Here is a 24,400-nt window from a genome sequence, read left to right as displayed (position 1 = left end):
GCTTAAGGAGATCAGAACTCTTATTGGGTGTCTGCCCATCTAAAGGGGATCTTAGGAATCATTCACATCTGCGTCGGAGACCCCGTTTAGGACCTCCGCCACAGACTCAGTTTGGGGCTAGAAATTAGAGCCAGACGGTCTGTTGCACAATGGATCACAACAAAACCCATTGACTTTAATGTCTGGTTTTAGCTTGGTGTCCATCTAATAAAAAATGTCTGCTTACAGCATAGATTTTGCCCTCTTAGGCTCCCTCTAATTAAATAGATTCTGCAACAGAGCAGATGTATTAAAGGAGTACTCCACTGGAAAACTTTTTTTTTTTTATCAACTGGTGCCAGAAAGTTAAACAGATTTGTAAATGACTTCCTTCCAGTACTTATCTGCTATATACTGCATAGTAAACCTCCCCTGCTCTGGACAGTTCCTGACATGGACAGAGGTGTCAGCAGAGAGCACTGTGGTCAGACAGAAAATAAATTAAAAAAGCATACAGCAGCTGTGGAGCATACAGCAGCTGATAAGTACTGGAATGATTAAGATTTTTATATAGAAGTAATTTACAAATCTGTTTAACTTTCTGGCACCAGTTGATTTAAAAAAACAAAAAAAACAAATGTACACCTTCCAGGTAGGGCACAGCATTCGAACTCTGTGCCCATAAGTTTCCTCTGGTGACAAATTCCTTTTTATGTCTTTTTCCAGCTGAAATTCTGCAGGCCAATGATAGTTTAACGCAAGTCATCAACACATACCGACAGCTGGTGAAAGGAGAAGAAGTTAATGGAGACTCTGCCTCTAGTAGCATGCCAAGTGAGTCTAAACATCTGGGTTTTTCAAACTATCTTTTAGTTCTAAAATTGTTGGTTTAATCTCCTTTTTGTTATTTCCTCAGCTAGCAGTTCTGCTTTGCTGGATCTTTCAGGATTAGACATGACTCCGTCATATCCTGCTGTTCCTTCTCAGCCCTGTAATTTAACCCAGTTGTCCTCATCTACATCTCTTCTTGATGATGAGCTCATGTCCTTAGGTAAGAAGCTACTTGAAATGTAATGTCAAAGCAAAATATATAGGGTGGCATAGTGGCTCAGTGATTGGCCTTGCCTCGCTGGTGTCCTGTGTTGAGTTTGAACATGGCTATCATCTGCTGGGACCCCCTGCAATCTCCTGCCTAGCACCCCTGCTCCATGCATGAATGACGTGTGTTAACCATGACACGAAGCTGCAGCACCTTCCATCTATCTCTAATGGAGAGCTGGAGACACCTGAATGCTGTATCTCCGGCTCTCCCAAAGAGATGCATGGATAGGACGTGTGGGCCGCAGCTTCCTGCCATGGTCGACACCCCCCCCCCCTTATGCAGGGAGCCGGGGCAGGAGATCGTGGGGGGTCCCAGCGGTTGGGGGTGTTTTTTTTTTTTTTTTTAAAGTGCATTACTCCTTTAACCCCTTCCCGACCTATGACATACCTGTACGTCATGGGTGGCAAGGTGTTCCCGACCCATGACATACAGGTACGTCATGAACATTACTGCCGCTACTCGCGGCATCCCGTAGCACCCGGTAAGATGGTGGCTATCACTGATAGCCAGCCATCTTACCATGCGACCACGGGGGGTTTCGTCCCCCACCGCCCCCAGCGATCGCTGCTATCAGCTGGTCAAATCTGACTAGCTGATAGCAGCGTTTCGCTATGAAAATACTTAGCAGCGCGGTGTGTGAGTCCCGATCACAGGGATCAGGACACACACCGCTCTGCTAAGTGTCCCTGATCCGTCCCCCGGCATCACTTACCTGTCCGAGTGGTGTCCCGAGCGGTCCCGGCGGTCCCGGCGTCCTCCATGCGGTCCCGGCGGCGCTGCGTCCCGGAGGTGAGTTTGCAGCAGCAGTGCGGCATCTTCATTGGCAGCAGTGAGATCGCCGTAAAGCGATCTCACTGCTGCCTTTGGCTTTCTGGGCATGCTGGGAGTTGTAGTTTTGCAACATCTGGAGGTCCACAGTTTGGAGACCACTGTATAATGGTCTCCAATCTGTGCTCTTCCAGATGTTGCAAAACTACAAATCTCAGCATGCTCAGTCTGTCCAGGCATGCTGGGAGTTGTAGTTCTCTAACATCTGGAAGAGCACAGATTGGAGACCATTATACAGTGGTCTCCAAACTGTGGACCTCCAGATGTTGCAAAACTACAACTCCCAGCATGCTCGAAGTTGTAGTTCGGCAACATCTGATCCTTCAGATATTGCCGAACTACAACTTCCAGCATGCCTGGGCAGTCTGGGCATGCTGGGAGTTGTAGTTTTGCAACAGCTGGAGGCACACTGGTTTGGAAACACTAGGTTTGGTTGCAAAACACTTGAAAGTTTATTACTTAACTTAGTGTTTCCAAACCAGTGTTCCTCCAGCTGTTGCAAAACTACAACTCCCAGCATGCACGGACAGCCAAAGGGCATGCTCGGAGTTTGCAACAGCTGGATGTTTGCCCCCTCCCCCCAATGTGAATGTACAGGGTACACTCACATGGGCGGAGGTTTACAGTGAGTGCTGCAAGTTTGAGATGGCGCAAATTTTGCGCTGCAGCTCAAACTTCCAGCGGCAAACTTGCTGTGAACCTCTGCCCATGTGACTGTACCCTAAAAACACTACACTACACTTACACTAACCTAAAATAAAAAGTAAAAAACACTACATATACACATACCCCTACACAGCCCCCCTCCCCCCCAAAAATGAAAAACGTCTGGTACGCTACTGTTTCCAAAACGGAGCCTCCAGCTGTTGCAAAATAATAACTCCCAGTATTGCCGGACAGCCATTGACTGTCCAGGCATGCTGGGAGTTTTGCAACAGCTGGAGGCACCCTGTTTGGGAATCATTGGCATAGAATACCCCTATGTCCACCCCTATGCAAATCCCTAATTCAGGCCTCAAATGCGCATGGCGCTCTCTCACTTTGGAGCCCTGTCGTATTTCAGGGCAACAGTTTTGGGACACATATGGGGTATCGCCGTACTCGGGAGAAATTGCCTTACAAATTTTGGGGGGCTTTTTCTTCTTTAACCCCTTATGAAAAGGGGAAGTTGGGGTCTACGCCAGCATGTTAGTGTAAAAAATTTTATTTTTTACACTGACATGCTGGTGTTGCCCTATACTTCTCATTTTCACAAGAGGTAAAAGGGAAAAAAGACCCTCTAAATTTGTAACGCAATTTCTCGTGAGTACGGAGATACCCCATATGTGGGCGCAAAGTGCTCTGGGGGCGCACAACAAGGCCCAGAAGGGAGAGTGCACCATGTACATTTGAGGCGATTTGCACAGGGGTGGCTGATTGTTACAGCAGTTCTGACAAACGCAAAACAATAAATATCCATATGTGACCCCATTTTGGAACCTACACCCCTTACGGAATGTAATAAGGGGTGCAGTGAGCATTTACACCCCACTGGCGTATGACAGATTTTTGGAACAGTGGTCTGTGAAAATGAAAAAAAATTTTTTTGATTTACACAGTCCACTGTTTCAAATATCTGTCAAACGCCAGTGGGGTGTAAGTACTCACTGCCAGTGGCGTTGCTAGGGTTGGTGTCACCCAGTGCGGTAGAAAATGGTGTCACCCCCATACCTCCCCCTCCCCCCAGTAAGTTTTTAGCCTGTTGTGACAGACACCACTGTTGTAGCGCATTGTGAGAAATTCCAGTATAATAATCAGATATACCAGTTGCCACAGAATGGGAAAGTGTTAAAGAAGTTTTCACCATTTAAATATACAGCTCCCAGAATTACTTAAAGGGGTACTCCACTGGAAAACATTTACTTTTATATCAACTGGTGCCAGAAAGTTAAACAGATTTTTAAATTACTTCTATTTAAAATCTTTATACTTACAGTACTTATAAGCTGGTGTATGCTCCACAGGAAGTTGCGTAGTTCTTTCCAATCTGACCACAGTGCTATTTGCTGACACCTCTGTCCATGTCAGGAACTGTCCAGAGCAGGATAGGTTTGCTATGGGGATTTGCTCCTACTATGGACAGTTCTTAACATGGACAGACGTGTCAGCACAGAGCACTGTGGTCAGACAGAAAAGAAATTAAAAAAGAAAATAACTTCCTGTGAATCGCTTATACAGCAGCTAATAAGTACTGGAAGGATTAAGATTTTTAAATAGAAGTAATTTACAAATCTGTTTAACTTTGTAGCACCAGTTGATTAAAAAAAATGTACCCCTTTATGCAGTGGTGAGGTTATGCTGGGAGTTGTAGTTTCACTGACCATAACTGTAGAACTGACAAGCGACTACAGCTCTGATAGGACATAGAGAGGAGAATGTACAATGATATCAGTGACGTCTTCTCTATAGTCTTCCCTTATCTAATTCAGATGGTACATACCGCCTGGTCCAGCTAAAACTTCTGTCTGTAGAATGTGACGCCCAGACGTCTCCTCACTATGTCAGCGCATTCTCATCCTCTATATGAAAACAATTATTATTATAAACCTGCCAGACACTGTATCCTCTAAATATAATACTACTATACACTATACTCTTTGATTATAAACCTTCCATACACCATACCCACTGAATATAATAATACCACACACTGTACATTCTGAATATAATACCATCACATACTGTACGCTCTGAATATAAATCTGCCACATACTGTACCCCTGAATATAATACTATCACATACTGTACCCTCTGAATATAATACTACCATATACTGTACCCTCTGAATATAAATCTGCCACATACTGTACCCCTGAATATAATACTATCACATACTGTACCCTCTGAATATAATACCAACACATACTGTACACTCTGAATATATTACTACCACCCACTGCGCCCTCTGAATATAATACTTAGAGATGAGCAAACTACAGTAAATTCAACTCGTCACAAACTTATCGGCTCGGCAGTTGATGGCTTTTCCTGCATAAATTAGTTCAGCTTTCAGGTGCTCCCGTGGGCTGGAAAAGGTGGATATTGTCCTAGGAGAATCTTTCCTATGAATGTATCCACCTTTTCCAGCCCACCGGAGCACCTGAAGGCTGAACTAATTTACGCAGGATAAGTCATCAACTGCTGAGCCGACAAGTTCGTGACGAATCGAATTTACTGTAAGTTCGCTCATCTCTAATAATACTACCACAAACTGCGCCCTCTGAATATAATACTACCACCCACTGTGCCCTCTGAATATAACACTACCACAAACTGCGCCCTCTGAATATAACATTGCCATACAGTGCACCCTCTGAATATAATACCACAACCGCAGTAACACCCCTCAACATCCGTTAGCTGATGCTATTACCACGGGAGGGGGGTATTGGTGGTGTTGCTAGTGGATGATCGGGGTGCTACTACTGGGGGGGGGGGTGTTGCTGAAGGATGATGAGGGTGCTACTGGCCATCCCCCCTGGCAGTATCACCCCCATCATCCATCGGCAGGATCATCCTCCTGGCAGGAGCACCGCCATCATCCACCATCAGGATCTGCTGATGGAGGTGCTGCTGGGGGGGGAGGGTAGTTGCTGGCGGATGATGAGGGTGCTACTGCCAGGGGGGGGAGCATTAGGTAGGCAGCAGTTCCCCCACATTAGGTAGGTAGCAGTTTCCCCACATTAGGTAGCATCTTTTCCCCACATTAGGTAGCATCTTTTCCCCACATTAGGCAGCATAGATTCCCCACATTTGGTACCAGTTTCCCCACATTAGGTAGGTACCAGTTACCCCACATTAGGTAGCAATTTCCCCATATTAGGTAGCACAGATTCCCCACATTAGGTAGCAGTTTCCCCACATTCGGTAGCACAGATTCCCCACATTAGCTAGCATAGACTCCCCACATTAGGTAGCATAGACTCCGCACATTAGGTATCATAGACTCTGCACATTAGGTAGCATATACTCCGCACATTAGGTAGCATAGACTCCCCACATTAGGTAGCATAGACTCCCCACATTAGGTAGCATAGACTCCCCACATTAGGCCGCAGGTTCCCTTGCAGGTTCCCCACAATGCGTCAAAGTCTCCCCACACACACACACACACACACACACACACATGCACACACACAAAAAAAAAACACACACAACACAGAGAGACACACACACAAACAACACAGTCAGAGAGACACACACTCACAGACAGACACACAGAGTCACACAGTCACACACACACAGAGTCACACACAGAGTCACACACACACACACACACACACACAGAGTCACACAAACACACAGTCACACACAGAGTCACACAAATACACAGAGTCACACACACACTCAGAGAGTCACACAAACACACACAGTCACACACACACACACACAGAGTCACACACACAAACATAGATAGAGACAGACACACATACTCACCCATCCAGCGCAGCGATCCTTCTCACCGGGCGCAATGCGAGTGACGTAACTGACGTCCCCCTGCGCGGCCATGCGGTGTGACGTCAGGCCGGCGCAGACGTGGGAGTGGAGGCCGGGCACAGTACTGGTGAAGGTGAGAGGGGGGGGCGTGATGACGGACGGGCGCACTGAAATGGGGGGGGTTGCTAACGGACGGGCGCACCGCACACACAGCACAGGGGGGGTTGCTGACGGATGGGAGGCCGGTCGGGCACATAGGGGGGTGTCAGTGTAGCTGGGGAGGGGGTGTGGGTGCTGCGGAGCGTCTTGGTGTCACCCCATTAGGTTGGTGTCACCCGGTGCGGGCCGCACCCCCCGCACCCGGGTCGCAACGCCACTGCTCACTGCACCCCTTATTAAATTCCATAAGGGGTATAGTTTCCAAAATGGGGTCACATGTGGGGGGGTCCACTGTTCTGGCACCATAGAGGCTTCCTAAATGGGACATGCCCCCCAAAAACCCTTTCAGAAAAACTCACTCTCCAAAATCCCATTGTCGCTCCTTCCCTTCTGAGCCCTCTACTGCGCCCGCCGAACACTTTACATACACATATGAGGTATTTCCTTACTTGAGAGAAATTGGGTTACAAATTTTAGGGTGATTTCTCTCCTTTTACCCCTTGTAAAAATTCAAAAATTGGGTCTACAAGAAAATGCGAGTGTAAAAAATGAAGATTTAGAATTTTCTCCTTCACTTTGCTGCTATTCCTGTGAAACACCTAAAGGGTTAAAACACTTACTGAATGTCATTTTGAATACTTTGGGGGTGCAGTTTTTATAATGGGGTCATTTATGGGGTATTTCTAATATGAAGACCCTTAAAATCCACTTCCAACCTGAACTGGGCCCTGAAAAATTCCGATTTTGAAAATCTTGAGAAAAATTGGAAAATTGCTGCGGAACTTTGAAGCCCTCTGGTGTCTTTCAAAAGTAATAACACAAAGTAGACATATTGTATATGTGAATCAATATGTAATTTATTTGGAATATCCATTTTCCTTTCAAGCAGAGACTTTCAAAGTTAGAAAAATGCTAAATTTTCAAAATTTTCATGAAATTTTTAGATTTTTTACCAAGAAAGGATGCAAATATCTGTGAAATTTTACCAATAACATAAAGTAGAATATGTCACGAAAAAAAAAACTCGGAATCAGAATTATAAGTAAAAGCATTCCGGAGTTATTAATGTTTAAAGTGACAGTGATCAGATTTTCAAAAAATGCCCAGGTCCTGAAGGTGAAAATGGGCTGGGTCATGAAGGGGTTAAGAGACAGGATGTTGTATTCTTCATAAACTCAGCTGGTTACTAGACATCACTATTGTGGAGTGTGTGGGTATGTACAGGCATTAGCACAGCCTGTTCACATTAGTCACCAGTGAGGAAGCTGCAGCACTTTAACAGGTTAGGGTTAGTTTAAGATGACCATTATACTTAAAATCCTAACCCTTTGCGCCAATTAGCAGACATTAAAGGGAATATATTAGCTGTATTGGCTAGTATGAACTACAGACACCATTAGATAGCTGTTAGGGTAGAAGAGAAAACCATATCTTTTACTGGAGCTGATGGTGGTTGGCAAAATAAAATAGCATTTTTATTTCTCAGCGTCAAGGAGGTGGTGCTGAGCTGCTCAAGTGCCACAGTCTAACAGCCCAGTCCATCACTAAAGGAGGGGCTGGGTGGTGGGGGCGAGCAATGTGGTATGCCAGACTGTGGCACTTGAGCAAGCAGCACCACCTCTTTGAAACTTCGCTGAAAAATAAAAAGGAGATTTTATGAATTTGACAACCACTATCAGATCCAGGAAAGGTACACTTTGCATTTATACTATTCAGTGGTGTCTGAAGCTCTATGATCTTTTATCACAACTGTCTGAAACTGACCTCAGTGTTACATTTACCCTCTAATGTATTTTGCTCGATGTGGCATCCGACACGCTCCTCCATGTATCTCTATGGGAGAGCCGGAGAAACAGCATTTGTGTATCTCCAGCTCTCCCATAGAGATACATGGAGGAGCGTGTTGGCCACCGCTTCGTACCGTGGTTGACAGAAATCCCTGCACAGAGTGGAGATCGCTTCGTGCATGGAGAGAGCCAGGGTGGGGGTTCCATCGGCCGGCCCCCGGTAATCAGACACTTATCCCCTATCCACAGGATCCTATGTACCGGAGTTCCCCTTAAACAATTTTCCTTCATTGACAGCTGAGTTTCCATCCATCTTCACCTCAGCACATAACACAATTCACTTGTCTGTTCTTGTCTCTCCTCTGCAAGCCTCTGGACATTCTGGCCATCTTTGTTAAGTTGTATCAATGAGAAGTTTATTCTTACACATGTGTTAAGGTCAGGGCTACACCGAGACTTTTTAAGGCAGACATGACTTTTTTAACCCCTTAAGGACTCAGCGTTTTTCCGTTTTTGCATTTTCATTTTTTCCTCATCACCTTCTAAAAATCATAACGCTTTCAATTTTGCACCTAAAAATCCATATGATTACTTATTTTTTGCGCCACCAATTCTACTTTGCAGTGACATTAGTCATTTTACCAAAAAATCCACGGCGAAACGGAGAAAAAAATCATTGTGCGACAAAATTGAAGAAAAAATTTCATTTTGTAATTTTTGGGGCTTCCGTTTCTACGCAGTGCATTTTTCGGTAAAAATAACACCTGATCTTTATTCTGTAGGTCCATACGGTTAAAATGATACCCTACTTATATAGGTTGGATGTTGTCGTACTTCGGAAAAAAATCAGAACTACATGCAGGAAAATGTATATGTTAAAAATTATCATCTTCTAACCCCTACAACTTTTTTATTTTTCCGCGTACGAGCCGGTATGAGGACTCATTTTTTGCGCAGTGTTCTGAAGTTTTTATCAGTACCATTTTTGTTTTGATCGCTTTTTATTCATTTTTTCATGATATAAAAAGTGACCAAAAATACACTATTTTGGACTCTGGAATTTTTTGCGCGCACGCCATTGACCGTGCAATTTAATTAATGATATATTTTTATAGTTCGGACATTTTTGCACGCGGCGATACCACATATGTTTATTTTTATTTACACCGATTTTTTTTTTTATGGGAAAAGGGGGGTGATTCAAACTTTTAATAGGGAAGGGGTTAAATGACCTTTGTTAACTTTTTTTTAAAACTTTTTTTTTTGCAGTGTTATAGCTCCCATAGGGACCTATAACACATGCTGATCGATGCCGCGCGCTGTTAGCCCAGGGTCCCGGCTACCGTTAGCAGCCGGGACCGACCCGGTGTGATGCGGGGTCACGGCGTGACCCCGTTTTTCACACCGGGACCGGGCTTAGGGCGTACAGGTATGCCCTAAGTCCTTAAGAGGTTAAAATAAATCACTTACAAATTCTTGAACCTTTCAGTTCCTTTTCTTAGACCTCTGTCATGTGTCACTACTCTGTTTTTGTTTTTTTCTGGAAATGTATAAATAAACTGTAACTTTTTACTATAAGAGTATGTTCACAAGGGAAAAAAATCAGCTGAAAAATCCACCTCTAAATCAGGCTTTTCATGCAGTTTTTTTTTTTTTGTTTTTTTTTTTTAAACGCTCTCTCACTGATTTCATTGGGAGCTTTCATGTAGAACTTTACTGAGCTTTTACATGCAACCACATGTAAAAAATGCACTGTTTTTTAAAAGGACTCCATACCTGCTATGGAGCTCCTGATCCTGATGGATAGGTGCTTTGGGTTAAGTAGCTAATATATATGGCTAGCAATTTCCTTGAATCCAGAGATTTTCCATTGACTCCCTGAATTCCTTTGGCTCACGACTTCTAACCATTTGTTTTTGAAGTAGAGGATGAAGAAATGAGAAGTCTCAGTGCAGCTCCGATCCAGTCATGAAGGACAGTGGAGCTGCACATGATCTCCACATATTCATTGGATTGCTTTTATGCCAGGGTTAGAACCGATTTGGCAGGGATCTATGGAAAGCAATTACTGTGTGTCATTCATTATACTGTATTCTCTAATTCTAGGATTAAATGACCCCGTCCCCCCTGCACAGACTCTGGAATCATCTTCGTGGAATAGCTTTCAGGTAATAAGTAGCTGCCATCTGTTGAAATCTGTAAAAATGGACGCACCAGAGAGCCAACATGTTCACACATGTGGATAATTGTTCTTGGCTCCAGCACAGCTTTTCTTTCACTACATGTATCTGCTGGAATACAGGGTGGTTTACTGTGGAAGTATCAGGACTTGTTGAACAGGCATTGACATGGAATCTTCCACTTAGATTCTTCTCTGAATCTTATATTAGGGTTGACTGGGTGTTCACCTAGAATGTCACCATGCTGTCTTTTGCTGCTTTGTTGCTTTTGGTGATTACTTTTTGGAGGGTGTCCATTTCTGTTCTCACACAAGGCCTTTACCAACATAAATAACCTTTTGGGTCTTGTTTTTTTTCAGTCTTCAGAAACAGAAACTGAAGCTCCCACTTCTGAGAAGGTGTCATTACCTGTGCATCATACACAGTCTACACCACAGTCTAACAAAGCTTTAGAGGACCTAGACCTACTTGGAAAGACACTGCTGCAGCAGTCCCTGCCACCCAGTGCAGTGCAGATGCGATGGTGAGATTTAAGAGCAATTCATGTCTACCAGAAATAATTGTGTTGAGTAATCTAGCACTAAGTGGGGAAGGGTGGGGTTACACTTCAGCCAAGATTTCCAAACATATGTCCTTCAAGTTCAGCTGGTGGAGGAAATTAACATAAAAATGGTGAAGAAAAGGGGGGAATTTTAGTTTATCCTTATTTCCCCCCCCCCCCAAAAAAAAAACAGTAAGCATGTGAAGATTCGCCCTAACAGTGATAAAAATGTACCCAAGTATCAATGTTGTTTCAACAAATCTAGCAAGAACTGTTAAGGTACATTCACACAGACAGGTTAGGTCACCCGTGAGTTTCCCACAGTGGAATTTCCACAGTGGAAAATCTGAAGCAGATCCCATTGAGGTCAATGTAATCTTCTGCAGATTTTTGGCTACAGAGATTCCAAGGTGGAATATCTGCAGTGGGAAACTCAAACCCGTAGTGCGAAAATCGCGAGTAACCTGCCTGTGTGAACATAGCCTTATCAGCTTTGCCCTTTTTTTTTAAACTTTTTTCCATCTTAATGAACTACATATTGTAGATGAGGCAACGCTTATACTTTTTAAAGGAAAACTGTCAGCCTGTTCACCCACACTAAACCCAATGTACTGGGTTATAGTGTGGATGAACAGGAGTCACTTGGGTTCTATGGGTCACTTACCAAAATCCATCCTGTAGGTCCTGAGATATGTCCCCTATAAGATCCTCTTCTTTATTCCCTGAATCTCGCACAGGAGGCAAAGCCCTGCCTACTCAATTTACATATGCATGTTTTGTGTCTCAACGTCCTAGTGCGTCCTGTCACTGGTCATGTGAGCGCCAAACTTAACATTTATACAGTTGAATTTAATTTGCCAAGTGAATGACCAAAAGTCAGTTTGACTAAGCATTAGTTTTAGGGCACTTTACATATGCTTGGGGTTAAAATGCATAACACAAAAACAAGTACAATAAACATAAATTAAGTAAATGACAGCCTGGTACAGAGGAGAGAGGATCCTGCCTGTGAGGGCTTACAATCTGCAAGGTTAAAGTAGCAGCTGTTCATAGGGCAGTACAGGGGCAGTAGGAATCTTGTGTGATGTAGGCTTTTCTGCAGTTACACTTTGAATCACTGCACTCAGAATAACTATTTAAAGGTAACCAAGCATTAGATTCTACCATATGTAACGCAATATTTATGGTAAAATCTTTATCCTTACCATCCCCGGGGAATGTTTTTGCACCCAGGTATGGTGAGGTTATTAAGTTTGTAAGTTACCCCCGTCGGCCCATTAGTAGTCGTCTGAGTTGGGAGCTGTACTTGCCTAGTCCAGTCGCTCTGGCTGTAGTGATGACCCATAAAAGTGATTGACTGCCTACGTCACCGCTCTGCTCTGTCTGCTCAGGGAGCAGAGCGATGACACGGGGCCGTCAATCACGCCGAGGGAGCGTCACTATAGCTAGAGTGACGGGACTAGGTAAACATAACTTTTACCAAGGGGAATACTTACCGGCCAGGGGAGTAACTTACAAATTTCATATCCTCACTATCCTTGGGGGCAAAAATGTCCCCCGGGGATGGTGAGGATAAAGATTTTACCATATATAATGCATTGTCATTCGCTGTATATGGTAAAATGTAATGATTGGTTCCCTTCAAAGATACAACTTCTGTAGACTTCTTAACATTCAAGCAAAGATTTATCTTCTATATCCTTTATTACATTACAGCAAAAAAATGCATCTTCTGTAGGCTTTATTACATGCTGCTTGGACCATATTAACCCAGTTAAGTGAGTTAGAAGCGGTGTTAAGTTCTCTACAGTAAGATGCTGTTCTTGTAGGTAGATGATGGTAGAGACTGCAGGAACAGACAATTTTCTTGTATTATGTAACTACAGAGACACATAAGAAATGTACATATACTGTACTTCATGCTTTCTATTAGACATCATTGCTCAAGTGTGGGCGTCCTGTCTCTACGTAAGGAATTTTTTTTAAATTATGGTATCCAATGAAAATATGAAAACGTGTCTGAGTCAAACTTTGATTTTAGCCTTTCAGACCTCCAGATAATAACCAGTACATGCCATATAACCTCTACACTCCCTTATATATCAATATACTGCCTTATAATAACCAGTATAAGTCTATATAACAGCCAGTATACCCCTATATAGCCACTACTGCTCTATATAACATGTATACCTACATTAAATTCCATATACGGATCATACAACCAGTGAACACCCATATAAGCCATACATCTCCAATATGATCAATATGCCACCTTATAACTAGTTTACTATCTTGTAACCTCTGACACTTTCATATTAGGAAGAGTAAAGATAGGCCATGCTTTGCTTCAGTCTAAATAATAAGTGATCAGGGCTCGTGGGCTATTATTTTTACATGTCTGATTTGTCTCGTTTCAGGGAAAAAACCCAGCTTAAACCTACTTTACGAGATCTGCAGAGTAAAGCTCCTCCATCTGCACCTCTGCTTCCGCAGCCACCTGTAGTAGGAGAGCTGCCATTTATTACTCCAGGGCAATCTTCCCCTGCGAAAACAGAGATTTCCCTTACTGCTGTCACTGTGCCTCTGGAGTCAATCAAACCAAGTACGGATCAGTAAGCGGTGGAGGAGGGGATTGTAACTTATTTCTACAATTTATGCCCTATATTTAGATATTCTAAATGTGCCACTCTCTGTGAGCCAGCATGGGAAGCCTTTAACAAGTAGAAACTTCTGCTTAAGTGGATATGAGCCAGCTGTTTACATGGCGGTCATGTAATACTACATTCTTTCCCCAGGGGCCATTGCTTCTCCCAATGAAAAATATCTGTTTGCTAAGGCTATAATTTGCCAGACATGCAGATGACCACAATCTCCCTTTTTCTGTTAACATTGTATTTTAGCCTGTAAACAGTCTCACAAGGTTCTTGTTGCCTCATTATCTTGTTTTGCCTGCAGGTAACATCCTCCCCGTCACTGTGTATGACCAGCGCAGTTTCCGTGTTCTCTTCCATTTTGCTCAGGACACTCCTGCAGGGAGACCAGACATATTGGTGGTTGTGATCTCCATGCTAAGTACAGCTCCACTCCCTGTCACTGGAATTAGTTTTCAGGCTGCTGTTCCTAAGGTTAGATAGGGTGGGGTGTCTCATAAATTATTGTTGCCACACAGGCAAACCTTGTGTCATCTCTGATACTTCTTTCTTGTTATAGACCATGAGGGTAAAGTTGCAGCCAGCATCTGGCACTGAACTTCCGGCATTCAACCCAATTCTGCCTCCATCTGCTGTCACTCAGGTGCTGCTGCTGGCCAATCCCACACAGGTATAATGCTGCCTCCACCCTGGTAGCTCAAAGAGGGAAAACAATAATGACCCAGACAAAGTCCGTCATTGTCTGCGTAGACACGTCTCCCCCTCCCCCCTCCACATTATTCTTTATGTATATAACTAGTTGTAAAACATGTCATAATATTTTCATTTTTCTTTCACACACAGGAAAAAGTTCGCTTACGATACAAACTAACCTACACCCAAGGAGAGGAGTCCTTTGATGAAATGGGAGATGTGGATGATTTTCCTCCTGTGGAGAAGTGGGGGAATCTGTAGGTAAACTCTGGAAGGATATGAAGGAGAAAAATGTTGTGCTGGCACTTGATGGTGGCTGGAGACCCAACATGAACTGCACTACCCATCAATCTTCATGACTAGTTTGGCTGCTCCTTAGTGTCCCCTTCCTGCTGTTACAGACCCCTGGGACATTGTAAGATCTCTTTCTTTACCCCTTCTTTCTTTTTCTTTATCCCACTATCTGTGCAGGAATGGTCCTTCTGGCCTTTTTGTTATGGGGTAAGTCTCAGCTGTTCCCCCTGTGTATAGTAAATGAGCTCAGCTGTCACCAGGTTCTCACCCTTCCTCTATATGTTATATTGTCTTCATCGAATATACTTTGATTTCTATGATTTTGTGGAATCATCAGATGATCTTGTTGAATATCCGTCTCCTTGGTTTATTCTTCAAAGTGCTGGCGCCATCGTTGGCGTTGTGGCGTTGCCTCTTACAGGGTTCATGTAATATTTTATTCCTGTGTAGCTAAATAAGCCTTGAGATAAACCTACTGTGTGACTTGAAAAGCTGTCACTACCTGTCCCTAAAGTCCCTGCCTTTCAGGGAACTTTCTCTGCCATCCTTTAATTTGTTGCATCTATTACAAATTTTTAGTATAATTTTAGCTTTTGCTTCTTATAATTCTTCACCAACATGACAGATATTTTCTGTGCTGAGCTATGTGTATCCCAGGACAATGACAGTATCTGAAGCCTGGAAAGATAAAAAGAACTACAGCAAGAAGACATTGGGCAATGGGTTTCAGATAGGAAATCCTACTAACCCTAAGCTCATGATCACTTACATACTGAATCTTTTCCAAATGATTTGCTGCTATCTGACGTTAGTGTTGGCTGCACAAGTGGCCATGGATGTATGAGCTTTAATTGGCCATAACAACAAGGGTCACCTATTTTTATTAAAGGCAAATTAAGTTTTTCTTTCATGTCGATTTCATCTACACATTTCTTAAGCGTTGTAACTACAGCATCCTGTGCACAGGTTCCTACTCAGCCGGCTGCTCGATGTGGTCTTATGAAATGACTCTTGCGGCTTCTGGGTGCTGCTGCATCGTGCTGACCACTTCCCCTCTTTTACTGAGTCAGTCTGTTCAGTTCCCTTCTATGAGTTAAAGCCACTTGCACATGAATGAAGATTGATGTGGCAGACTTCATCCTCCCTCTATATTTACTGCTGCCAGGCCTCTTGATGCTGTGTAGTATATGTTATGTCTGTACTCGCAGTCCTGCAGTATTCTGTATCCCAACCAGGGCAATCCTTACCCCCAGCAAACAATCCAAGTGACATCTCTGTCAGGCCTGCAGATGCTGTGTAGTAAGTGTTGCAGGATTGGGTTCTGTATGAGCAATATCTGTGCTCTCTGTCCCCACCTAACCTAGTGTATTTGTAACCACAATTGCCCTAGCTATATAAAGGCAGGTACCTCTACTTTTACTGTACAAAACTAGACAAATGTCCAGTATAGCGTACTATAACTGACAAGCGGGCCAGGCCTCACTGCTGCATGAACATGCTTTATAGAGGTAAACACAGTTTCACTGTCTAGTCTAAGCACATGATGAAGACACACTAAGTTTCTCTCTATCATCCAGGGGGCGGTATCTGTAGAATAGGGAAGTTATCAGGAACACATGCTGCAGCTCAGTTATCTTATGTGTTTTAAGATCCTTAACAATAAACATTATTATCACTTGTTTCTGAAAGCAGAAGTTTCCCAAACAACCAATGCAGTGGCTTATGTTACAGCATATTTAGGCTGTGCTTCTGAATAATCCTTCCACCGTGTCCTTTATTCCACACTAAATCCTGGAAGGTTTGATACATTCATTTAAAGCAGCCTGTGTACTAGTTATACAGATGGAGTTCATGTGTTTGCGTCGTAGAGGATAACATGGCAGCGAGCTCTTCTCTACATCTGAAGTCTAAGATCTGGCACAATGTCTTCATAACTGAATGTAATAAAGGAAACCATTCCATTGTGGGTCTGCTGTGAAGTGTTAACTGTTTGCTGATTAGATCTGTTCACACAAATTTATATTAAAAACATGGGCAACCCAGTCTGATGCTTTCATCTGCCATGGTCAACATCTTCCATTCAATGTCCTGTGTAATAGGCCCAGCGATCAGCTGACTAATGAACAAATGCTTGTTCTTTAGTTGATGCCATAGTTTTGGCCGGTTTAAAAATCCTTGCGCGATGCCTGCTCATTTCCCCGTATAATAGGGCATGTGCAGAAGACGAATGATAGAAGTAAAGGACCGCACAAATCCAGTCATGATTTATGCAGCCAAACCTGGCTCAGACTGTGTAAAGGCTTTTTTAACTAGCATGGTTCAAGAAGATTGGAGCTTGCTATTGTCCTGCAGCTAGCCCATCTAAAAAGGGCCTTTATGTGGCAGAAAAATAATTCTCTAGACTAACAGGTAATAGAATTGTAGGTAAAAATAAAAATCCATTTTACTGGGAAGATGCCTATATATCAGATTGTGTCAGATAGAAGTGTCCTCCTTCCCTGATGTGTTGATGGCAGATCCCAGGGGCTGCAGATTGAAAACTGACCAGTGTCTTTGGAGGGTGGGGGGGGGGTCATGATAATTTATTTTCTAGTGTTGTTACCTCTAATGCAAACAAAACATAAATGTATAACAGAAACATGCAATTGTAATAAAGCTGATCATACTGAGTCAATAATTGGAACTGTAGGAGGGAGAAGGTCATGCTCAGTTTCATGACCCCTGTTAAGCTGCTGCATACAAAAAATCTAGATGGGAACAATAGGGCTGTGTGAATAACTGCAGTGACACACTTATATGGACATAACAGCAATCGCAAGGTAGATTTCATTACTATTAGAGTATGTAACCCACCAGCAGCTAAATGGCAGGATGACGACTGCAGGGACCCTCACTGATCAAAAGAATGCAGGGAAATTGTTAGCCTAAATTAACAAGAGTGCATGCACAGTCGGTGCTCAGTTCATTCTCTATAGGGCTTTCAAGCAGTGTGGAGCTCAGCACTTCGCAATGTTTGGAAGCTCCATAGAGAGTAAATGGAATGCTGGCCATGCATGCTTGGTGCCCTCCATTCATTCATTTTATTTTTTTTATTTTCTTCTTAAAGCTTCTGCTCCACTGGCTCCTGGTCCCCACGGCTCACCGTTGCTTCCCAGCAGTAACTGCATGCTCAGCCAATTACTGGCCACTGCGGTGACAATTTTAGTCAGTGATTAACTGTGCAAGCAGTTCCATTTGGAACACGTATGACAGGAACCAGGAAATAGAGTTCAGTGTTGAGGACTGTGAGCTCTTGTAACAGCAGCTATGGAGAAATGGGGCAGGTAAGTATGGTTTCTTTTTATATTTTAATAGTACCATGGCTCACTTTTATTATTTTTAGAGTTGGAATACCCCTGAATAGAATCTCAGACACAGAAGTGTTACCATCTAAATTTGGTCTTTATCAAAGTTGCTCAGATCCTTAAACTGGACCATTTTTCCTGCTTCCAACATCAATTTCTGACTGTTCACTTGCTTATTCCTTATATATCCTACCATTGACAAGTAGCTATTGTAAGATGATCATGTTATTCTCTAGAGATGAGCGAATTTCTGAAAAATTCGATTCGGCGGATTCACAGCATTTTCCGAAAACATTTATTTGCGGCAAATCTGTATTAAAAACGGCTATTTTTGGCCTACAGAGAGCCTCAATAGGGGTGTAGAACACTTTGCCTTGCTGTAACACGCATAGGGTGTGTGCTGGGTTAGTGAAATAATACTGTTATTAGAATCACTGTCGCATAGCGGCACAATGACAGAGCCTGGAGGTGGCATCAGTGTTAGGAGACCATATAGTGGCTTAATGACACAGCATGGAGGTGGTGGCAGCAAGAGCAGACCATATAGTGGCTGAATGTCACAGCCTGGAGTTGGCGGCAGTATGAGGAGACCATATAGTGGCTGAATAACACAGCCTGGAGTTGGTGGCAGCATGAGAAGACCATATAGTGGCTGAATGACACAGCCTGGAGTTGGTGGCAGCATGAGAAGACCATATAGTGGCTGAATGACACAGCCTGGAGTTGGCGGCAGAATGAAGAGACCATATAGTGGCTGAATGACACAGCCTGGAGTTGGCAGCAGCATGAGGAGACCTTATAGTGGCTGAATAACAAAGCTTAGAGTTGGCTGCAGCAAGAGGAGACCATATAGTGGCTGAATGACACAGCCTGGAGTTGGCGGCATCATGAGGCGACCATATAGTGGCTGAATGACACAGCCTGGAGTTGGTAGCAGCATGAGGAGACCATATAGTGGCTGAATGACACAACCTAGAGTTGGCGGCAGCAAGAGCTGACCATATAGTGGCTGAATGACACAGCCTGGAGTTGGCAGCAGTATGAGGAGACCATATAGTGGTTTAATGACACAACCTAGAGTTGGCGGCAACAAGAGCAGACCATATAGTGGATGAATGGCACAGCCTAGAGTTGGCGGCAGCATGAGGAGACCATATAGTGGCTGAATAACACAGCCCAGAGTTGGCTGCAGCAGGAGCAGACCATATAGTGGCTGAATGACACAGCCTGGAGTTGGCGGCAGCATGAGGAGACCATATAGTGGCTGAATGACACAGCCTGGAGTTGGCGGCAGCATGAGGAGACCATATAGTAGCTGAATAACACAGCCTGGAGTTGGCGGCAGTATGAGGAGACCATATAGTGGCTGAATAACACAGCCTGGAGTTGGCGGCAGCAAGAACAGACCATGTAGTGGCTGAATGACACAGCCTGAAGTTGGCGGCAGCATGAGGAGACCATATAGTGGCTGAATGACACAGCCTGGAGTTGGCAGCAGCATGAGGAGACCATATAGTGGCTGAATGACACAGCCTGGAGGTGGCAGCAGCATGAGGAGACCATATAGTGGCTAAATGACACAGCCTGGAGGTGGCGGAAGCATGAGGAGAACATATGTTGGCAGCATGAGACAGCCTGGAGGTGGCATCAGCAGCCTCAGGAGTCCTGAAAGTGACCCAGTGACATAGTGGGGCAGTGGGTGGCAATACGAGTACCTGGTGACGAAGGTGGGTGAAAAAAGGAGAACTTGGCATCAGATGTGTGGCATCAGGTGGGTGGCAGGATCAGAATAGTAGCTGAGGCAGGTAGGCTGAAGGTCTTTTTTCTAAAAGTTTTAGTGTGCACAAGTAAGTATTGAGTATATGCATTACGTAAAACGTAACTTTTAATAATATTCTTAGGATAATATATATGTACCCCAAATTTTTTTTTTAATAAAACAAAGGGAAAGGTGTGCAAAAAACACCATGTACCATCTACACCATCAAGTATTGATGTGATGCAAAGACCTCTAAAAGGTGGAAGGGAACAACGTATGATTCATAACTGGTGGGGTTAAAAACTTCCCCTGTAAGGCCCTACTCTCGCATTATTAATTCCCTTCTTGGCAAGTGTTACTCTCCCTAAAAAGGGTGGCCCCACACAGGTAACTCTCCCTATTTCCACCTGCAAACACTGCCAGGGTTTTTAGGTGGAAATAGGGAGAGCTTCCTGTGTGGGACCGCCCTTTTTAAGACGAATAACACTTTCCTCGAAAAGGTGGAAGGGAACAACGTTTTGTCCATTGTAGCAGGTGGGGGTAAAAAATTCCCTTGTAAGGCCCTACTCTCGCCCTATTAATTCCCTTCTTGGCAAGTGTTACTCACCCTAAAAAGGGCGGCCCCACACAGTAAACTCTCCCTATTTCCACCTAAAAACCCTGTGAAATGGCAGTGTTTGTAGGTGGAAATAGGGATAGGTTCCTTTGTGGGGCTGCCCTTTTAAGGGAGAGTAACACTTGCCAAGAAGAGAATTAATAATGCGAGAGTAGGGCCTTACAGGGGAAGTTTTTACCCCCACTGGTTACAAAGGATCTTACGCTGTTCCCTTCCACCTTTTAGAGGTCTTTGCATCACATGAATACTTGGTGGTGTAGGTGGCACATGGTGTTTTTTGCAAACCTTTCCTTTTGTTTGATTTAAAAAAAGGATTTGGGTACATATATTTTATCCTAAGAAAAGTTACGTTTTAGCTAATGCATATCCTCAATACTTACTTGTGGTCTGATGTCGAGGAATGTCTGTAACTGGGGAGCAGCACCTTTAAAGGAAAACTGTCACATATTTTCTCCCGCACTATCCACAGGTATTGGTGGATAGTGCGGGAGACGCTGATTAAAACGAGCCCTACCTTGGTCTGATCCGCGCCGACGTTCTCCTGCAATTGTAGTTTTAATCTCTGTGTATATCCTGCTTTAACTGGCAAAGGCGGGGCTTCTGTGGGCTAACGGACACTGACGTCAGCGCCGCTCATGAATATTCATCCCTCCTGTTCTCCCTCTCTTCGCCGCTCTTAACCAGAGGGAGGGATGAATATTCATGAGCGGCGCTGACGTCAGTGTCCGTTAGCCCGCAGAAGCCCCGCCTTTGCCAGTTACAGCAAGATATACACAGAGATTAAAACTACAATTGCAGGCGAACGGCAGTGCGGATAAGACCAAGGTAGGGCTCGTTTTAATCAGCGTCCTGCACTATCCACCAATACCTGTGGATAGTGCGGGAGAAAATATGTGACAGTTTTCCTTTAAATATGTTTTGCACTGTCCATATTTCTGAAGTGTTAGTGTGGCACCATGGTCAATCTACTGTGGTGCATCAGGCATTGGTGGGTGGAAATCCTGGCTGATCCATGCCAGATTCATCTTCACAAAGGTCAGTCTCTCCACATTTTTCATGGACAGTTGAGTTCTCCTTGGGGTTACTATGGCCCCACCGCACTAAACTCCCGCTCTGATGGCACATTACTGGCTGGGCAGGACAGCTTTTCCAGGGAAAACTCTGCTAGTTGCGGCCACAAATCAAGTTTGGCTGCCCAGAAGTCCAGCGGATCTTCAAGGTGTGTTGGTATGGTCATGACAAGGTATGCCACCGCCTGCTGGTTCAGGTCCTGCTCCAGGTCTACCTGCTGCTGAGGAGTTGCTTCGCTATGCGGGTGAAGAAAGCTACTCATCAGCGACTGTAGTCTCAGGCTGCTGCTGATGGAGCTGGTACTGCTCCTGCCACCCCACCCTCCCCAGCAGCCATGGCAGTGGAAGGCGAGTGCACAGGGCCCCCCCGAGTCAGACTTGTGAGAGGATGGACGATGGCGCAAATAGGCATTGGCCAACTGACTACGTAGGATGTCTCTTTAGTAGGTCAGTTTGTCCTCCCTCTCAGTGGGTGTAAAAAAGGCCCCCATTTTGTGCCGGTAGCGAGGGTCCAATAGGGTGGAGAGCCAAAAGTCCTCCCGCTGTCAAATTCGGCGGTCACTACACAAGCAAGTGAGCCCCCCTATCTGCTTGGATCATCAAGAAATCGGTGATGGCTTTTCTCTGTTTGTATAGTCGGTACAACATATGGAGGGCGGAATTCCAACTTGTGGAAACGTCGCAAATCAGACTATGTTGGGGGATACCGTTCTGACGCTGCAGCTCAAGGAGGGTGTGCTTTGCGGTGTACAAGTGGCTGAAGTACATGCAAGTTTCCTTCCCATTGTTAGGATGTCTTGCAGATGGGGGCAACATCTCAGGAACTGCTTGACAACCAGATTGAATACGTGTGCCATGCAGGGCGCATGTCTCAGGCTTAGTTGCAGCGCAGAAAATTTTTTCTTCCCGTTTTCGGTCACCATGGTTCCATTTCCAGTTTTCATGGAGTAAGCCATGATTCGATTTGATGAATGACTTTTAGCAGTTCCTCCCCTGTGTGACTCTGTTCGCCAAGGCAAACTGTGAAGAACAGCGTGACACCGCCGTGCCACACATGGTATGCTGGAGGGGCACTGAGACTTGTCCGTGCCGTGGAGGCTGAGGACATGGTGGAGGATAAGGAGGCGGAGTCGCACACTGTCACAGGACCAACAGCCTGAGAGCGTGGAGGCGGAAGCGGTGTTGCCACCTGTCCAAGTTGCTATTGTGGCTGTGCAGGAGCCACATTTACCCAGTGGGCCGTAAAGGACATATATTGTCCTGGCTGAAACAAGGAGTGGCATGCCACTGGGTGATGCAGCAGGCTGAACCACCACACTGGAGCCACGGTTCTCCCAGGCTGCTTTATGGTAACGCTGCATATGTTGACGCAGGGCCGTGGTGCCAACATTGAGACCCTGGCCACGTTTCACCTTCTGCAGACACATCTTGCATGTGGCCAGGTTAACATCCTCCGGATGCTTGATGAAAAACTACCATGCCGCCAAGTAGCCGATTCTCCCACGAACAGTCCGCATTGATTGACTGCTACTGCCGTCGGCTCCAGGAACCCCTGTTCCACTACCTCCCGGGAAGGTAGGCTGCCGCGAAGCAGGTGGTCTACCGCGGGCACGTTTGGCTCCAAACTTTCCACTGCTGCCACCATGTTGACTGCCAACCAGGGTACCACCTTGCTGGCTCAGCTGCTGCCTCACGGGCAACCTGCAATCCTCTTTTGCTCATGATGATGAAGCCCCTTCTGCACCCGGCTCCCAAGTGCGATCGGCATTATCATCGAGTTGTGTCTGCACATCACTGATGTCCTCCTCAGGTTCCTCAACAGTGTCTGCTTCAGGAGCCTGAACTTTCGCAACACCACCTCCCACGCCACTCTCCTCATCATTGCTTGCCCGCATAGCGTAGGAAGTGGCAGATGTCTCCTTTACTTCTTGGCTGGGCAGTAGCTGCTGACAATCCTCTAGTATATCGTCCTCACTAAATAGTGGAGCTGAACCCACAGCATAAGATAATTCTGTGGGGGAGGGAACAGCATAGGACAGAGGCAATGGGAGGACAGGGACTGCTCCCGGGCCATGCCAACTGAGAGTTGTGTCTGAGGAACCCACCGACTGTTGACTGGGGGTGTCAGATGTCACTTGTGATGAAGTGGATGAGCGTGTTAACCAATCGGTGACGGAAGATGGTTGCTGGTCAATATACCACCGTTAGCTGATACCGGGAGATCAGGCCTCTCGCTGCGTCTCCTGCTGCCACTCGCCCCTAGTCTGCTGCGACCTCTGCCTGATGAATTTAGGCCTCTGCCGCCACTCTGTGCACGTCTTGGCACTTCTCTGCCTGACATACTTAGTGCGCATATGAGGGGAGTACAATACGCTCCACTACGCTTAAAACAGTATTTGTCTACAACACCAACAAGTGTGTACTTTTGCCTGGCCTCTCACAGTATCTAGGCCCTATGACTTTAACAGGAACAAAATGGTACACCACTTAGATGTATGTATGTGGTATCCACTTATGAGGGGAGGACAATGCGCTTCAGTACACTTAAAACAGTATTTGTCTACAACACCAGAAGGTGTGTACTTTTGCCTGTATCTAGGCCCTTAAGACTTTAACCCCTTAAGGACCAAGCCCATTTTCACCATAAGGACAAAGCATTTTTTTGCACATCTGACCACTGTCACTTTAAAACGTACCCGTCAGAGCCAACAAAAAACATTTTTTAATATATCACTCAGTACCTAATCCTGACCATGTACATCTAATTTTTATGTGTCTCGCACCTTTATTTATTTTTTTATTACATTTTTAATTTAGCTCACTAGTCTGAATTCCTCTCAAAGGGAGGGGGCGTGGCCTCACTGTGCAGGTCTCCGCCCCCTCCTTCAGTATGCTGTCTGCTCACGTCTCCCCTAGCA

The 24,400-nt window shown here is 44.8% G+C and overlaps 1 protein-coding gene across 1 annotated transcript in view; it reads left to right on the top strand.

Moving 5' to 3' along the window:
* Nucleotides 1-17,150, top strand: part of GGA1 (golgi associated, gamma adaptin ear containing, ARF binding protein 1) — a 36,199-nt gene extending 19,049 nt beyond the window's left edge. The window contains exons 10-17 of the mRNA XM_056525300.1: nt 706-813; nt 896-1,030; nt 10,438-10,499; nt 10,871-11,034; nt 13,473-13,657; nt 14,011-14,180; nt 14,266-14,376; nt 14,550-17,150. Coding sequence (XP_056381275.1) covers nt 706-813; nt 896-1,030; nt 10,438-10,499; nt 10,871-11,034; nt 13,473-13,657; nt 14,011-14,180; nt 14,266-14,376; nt 14,550-14,660 — 1,046 coding nt within the window. The 3' untranslated portion in view covers nt 14,661-17,150. The remainder of the gene's footprint in view (nt 1-705; nt 814-895; nt 1,031-10,437; nt 10,500-10,870; nt 11,035-13,472; nt 13,658-14,010; nt 14,181-14,265; nt 14,377-14,549) is intronic.
* The last annotated feature ends 7,250 nt before the right edge of the window (nt 17,151-24,400 follow it).

This window comes from Hyla sarda, chromosome 6 (assembly GCF_029499605.1).
Source record: "Hyla sarda isolate aHylSar1 chromosome 6, aHylSar1.hap1, whole genome shotgun sequence".
Taxonomy (NCBI): domain Eukaryota; kingdom Metazoa; phylum Chordata; class Amphibia; order Anura; family Hylidae; genus Hyla; species Hyla sarda.
The sequence above is the reverse complement of the archived record's forward strand: the minus strand, read 5'-3'. Positions and strand labels throughout refer to the sequence as shown.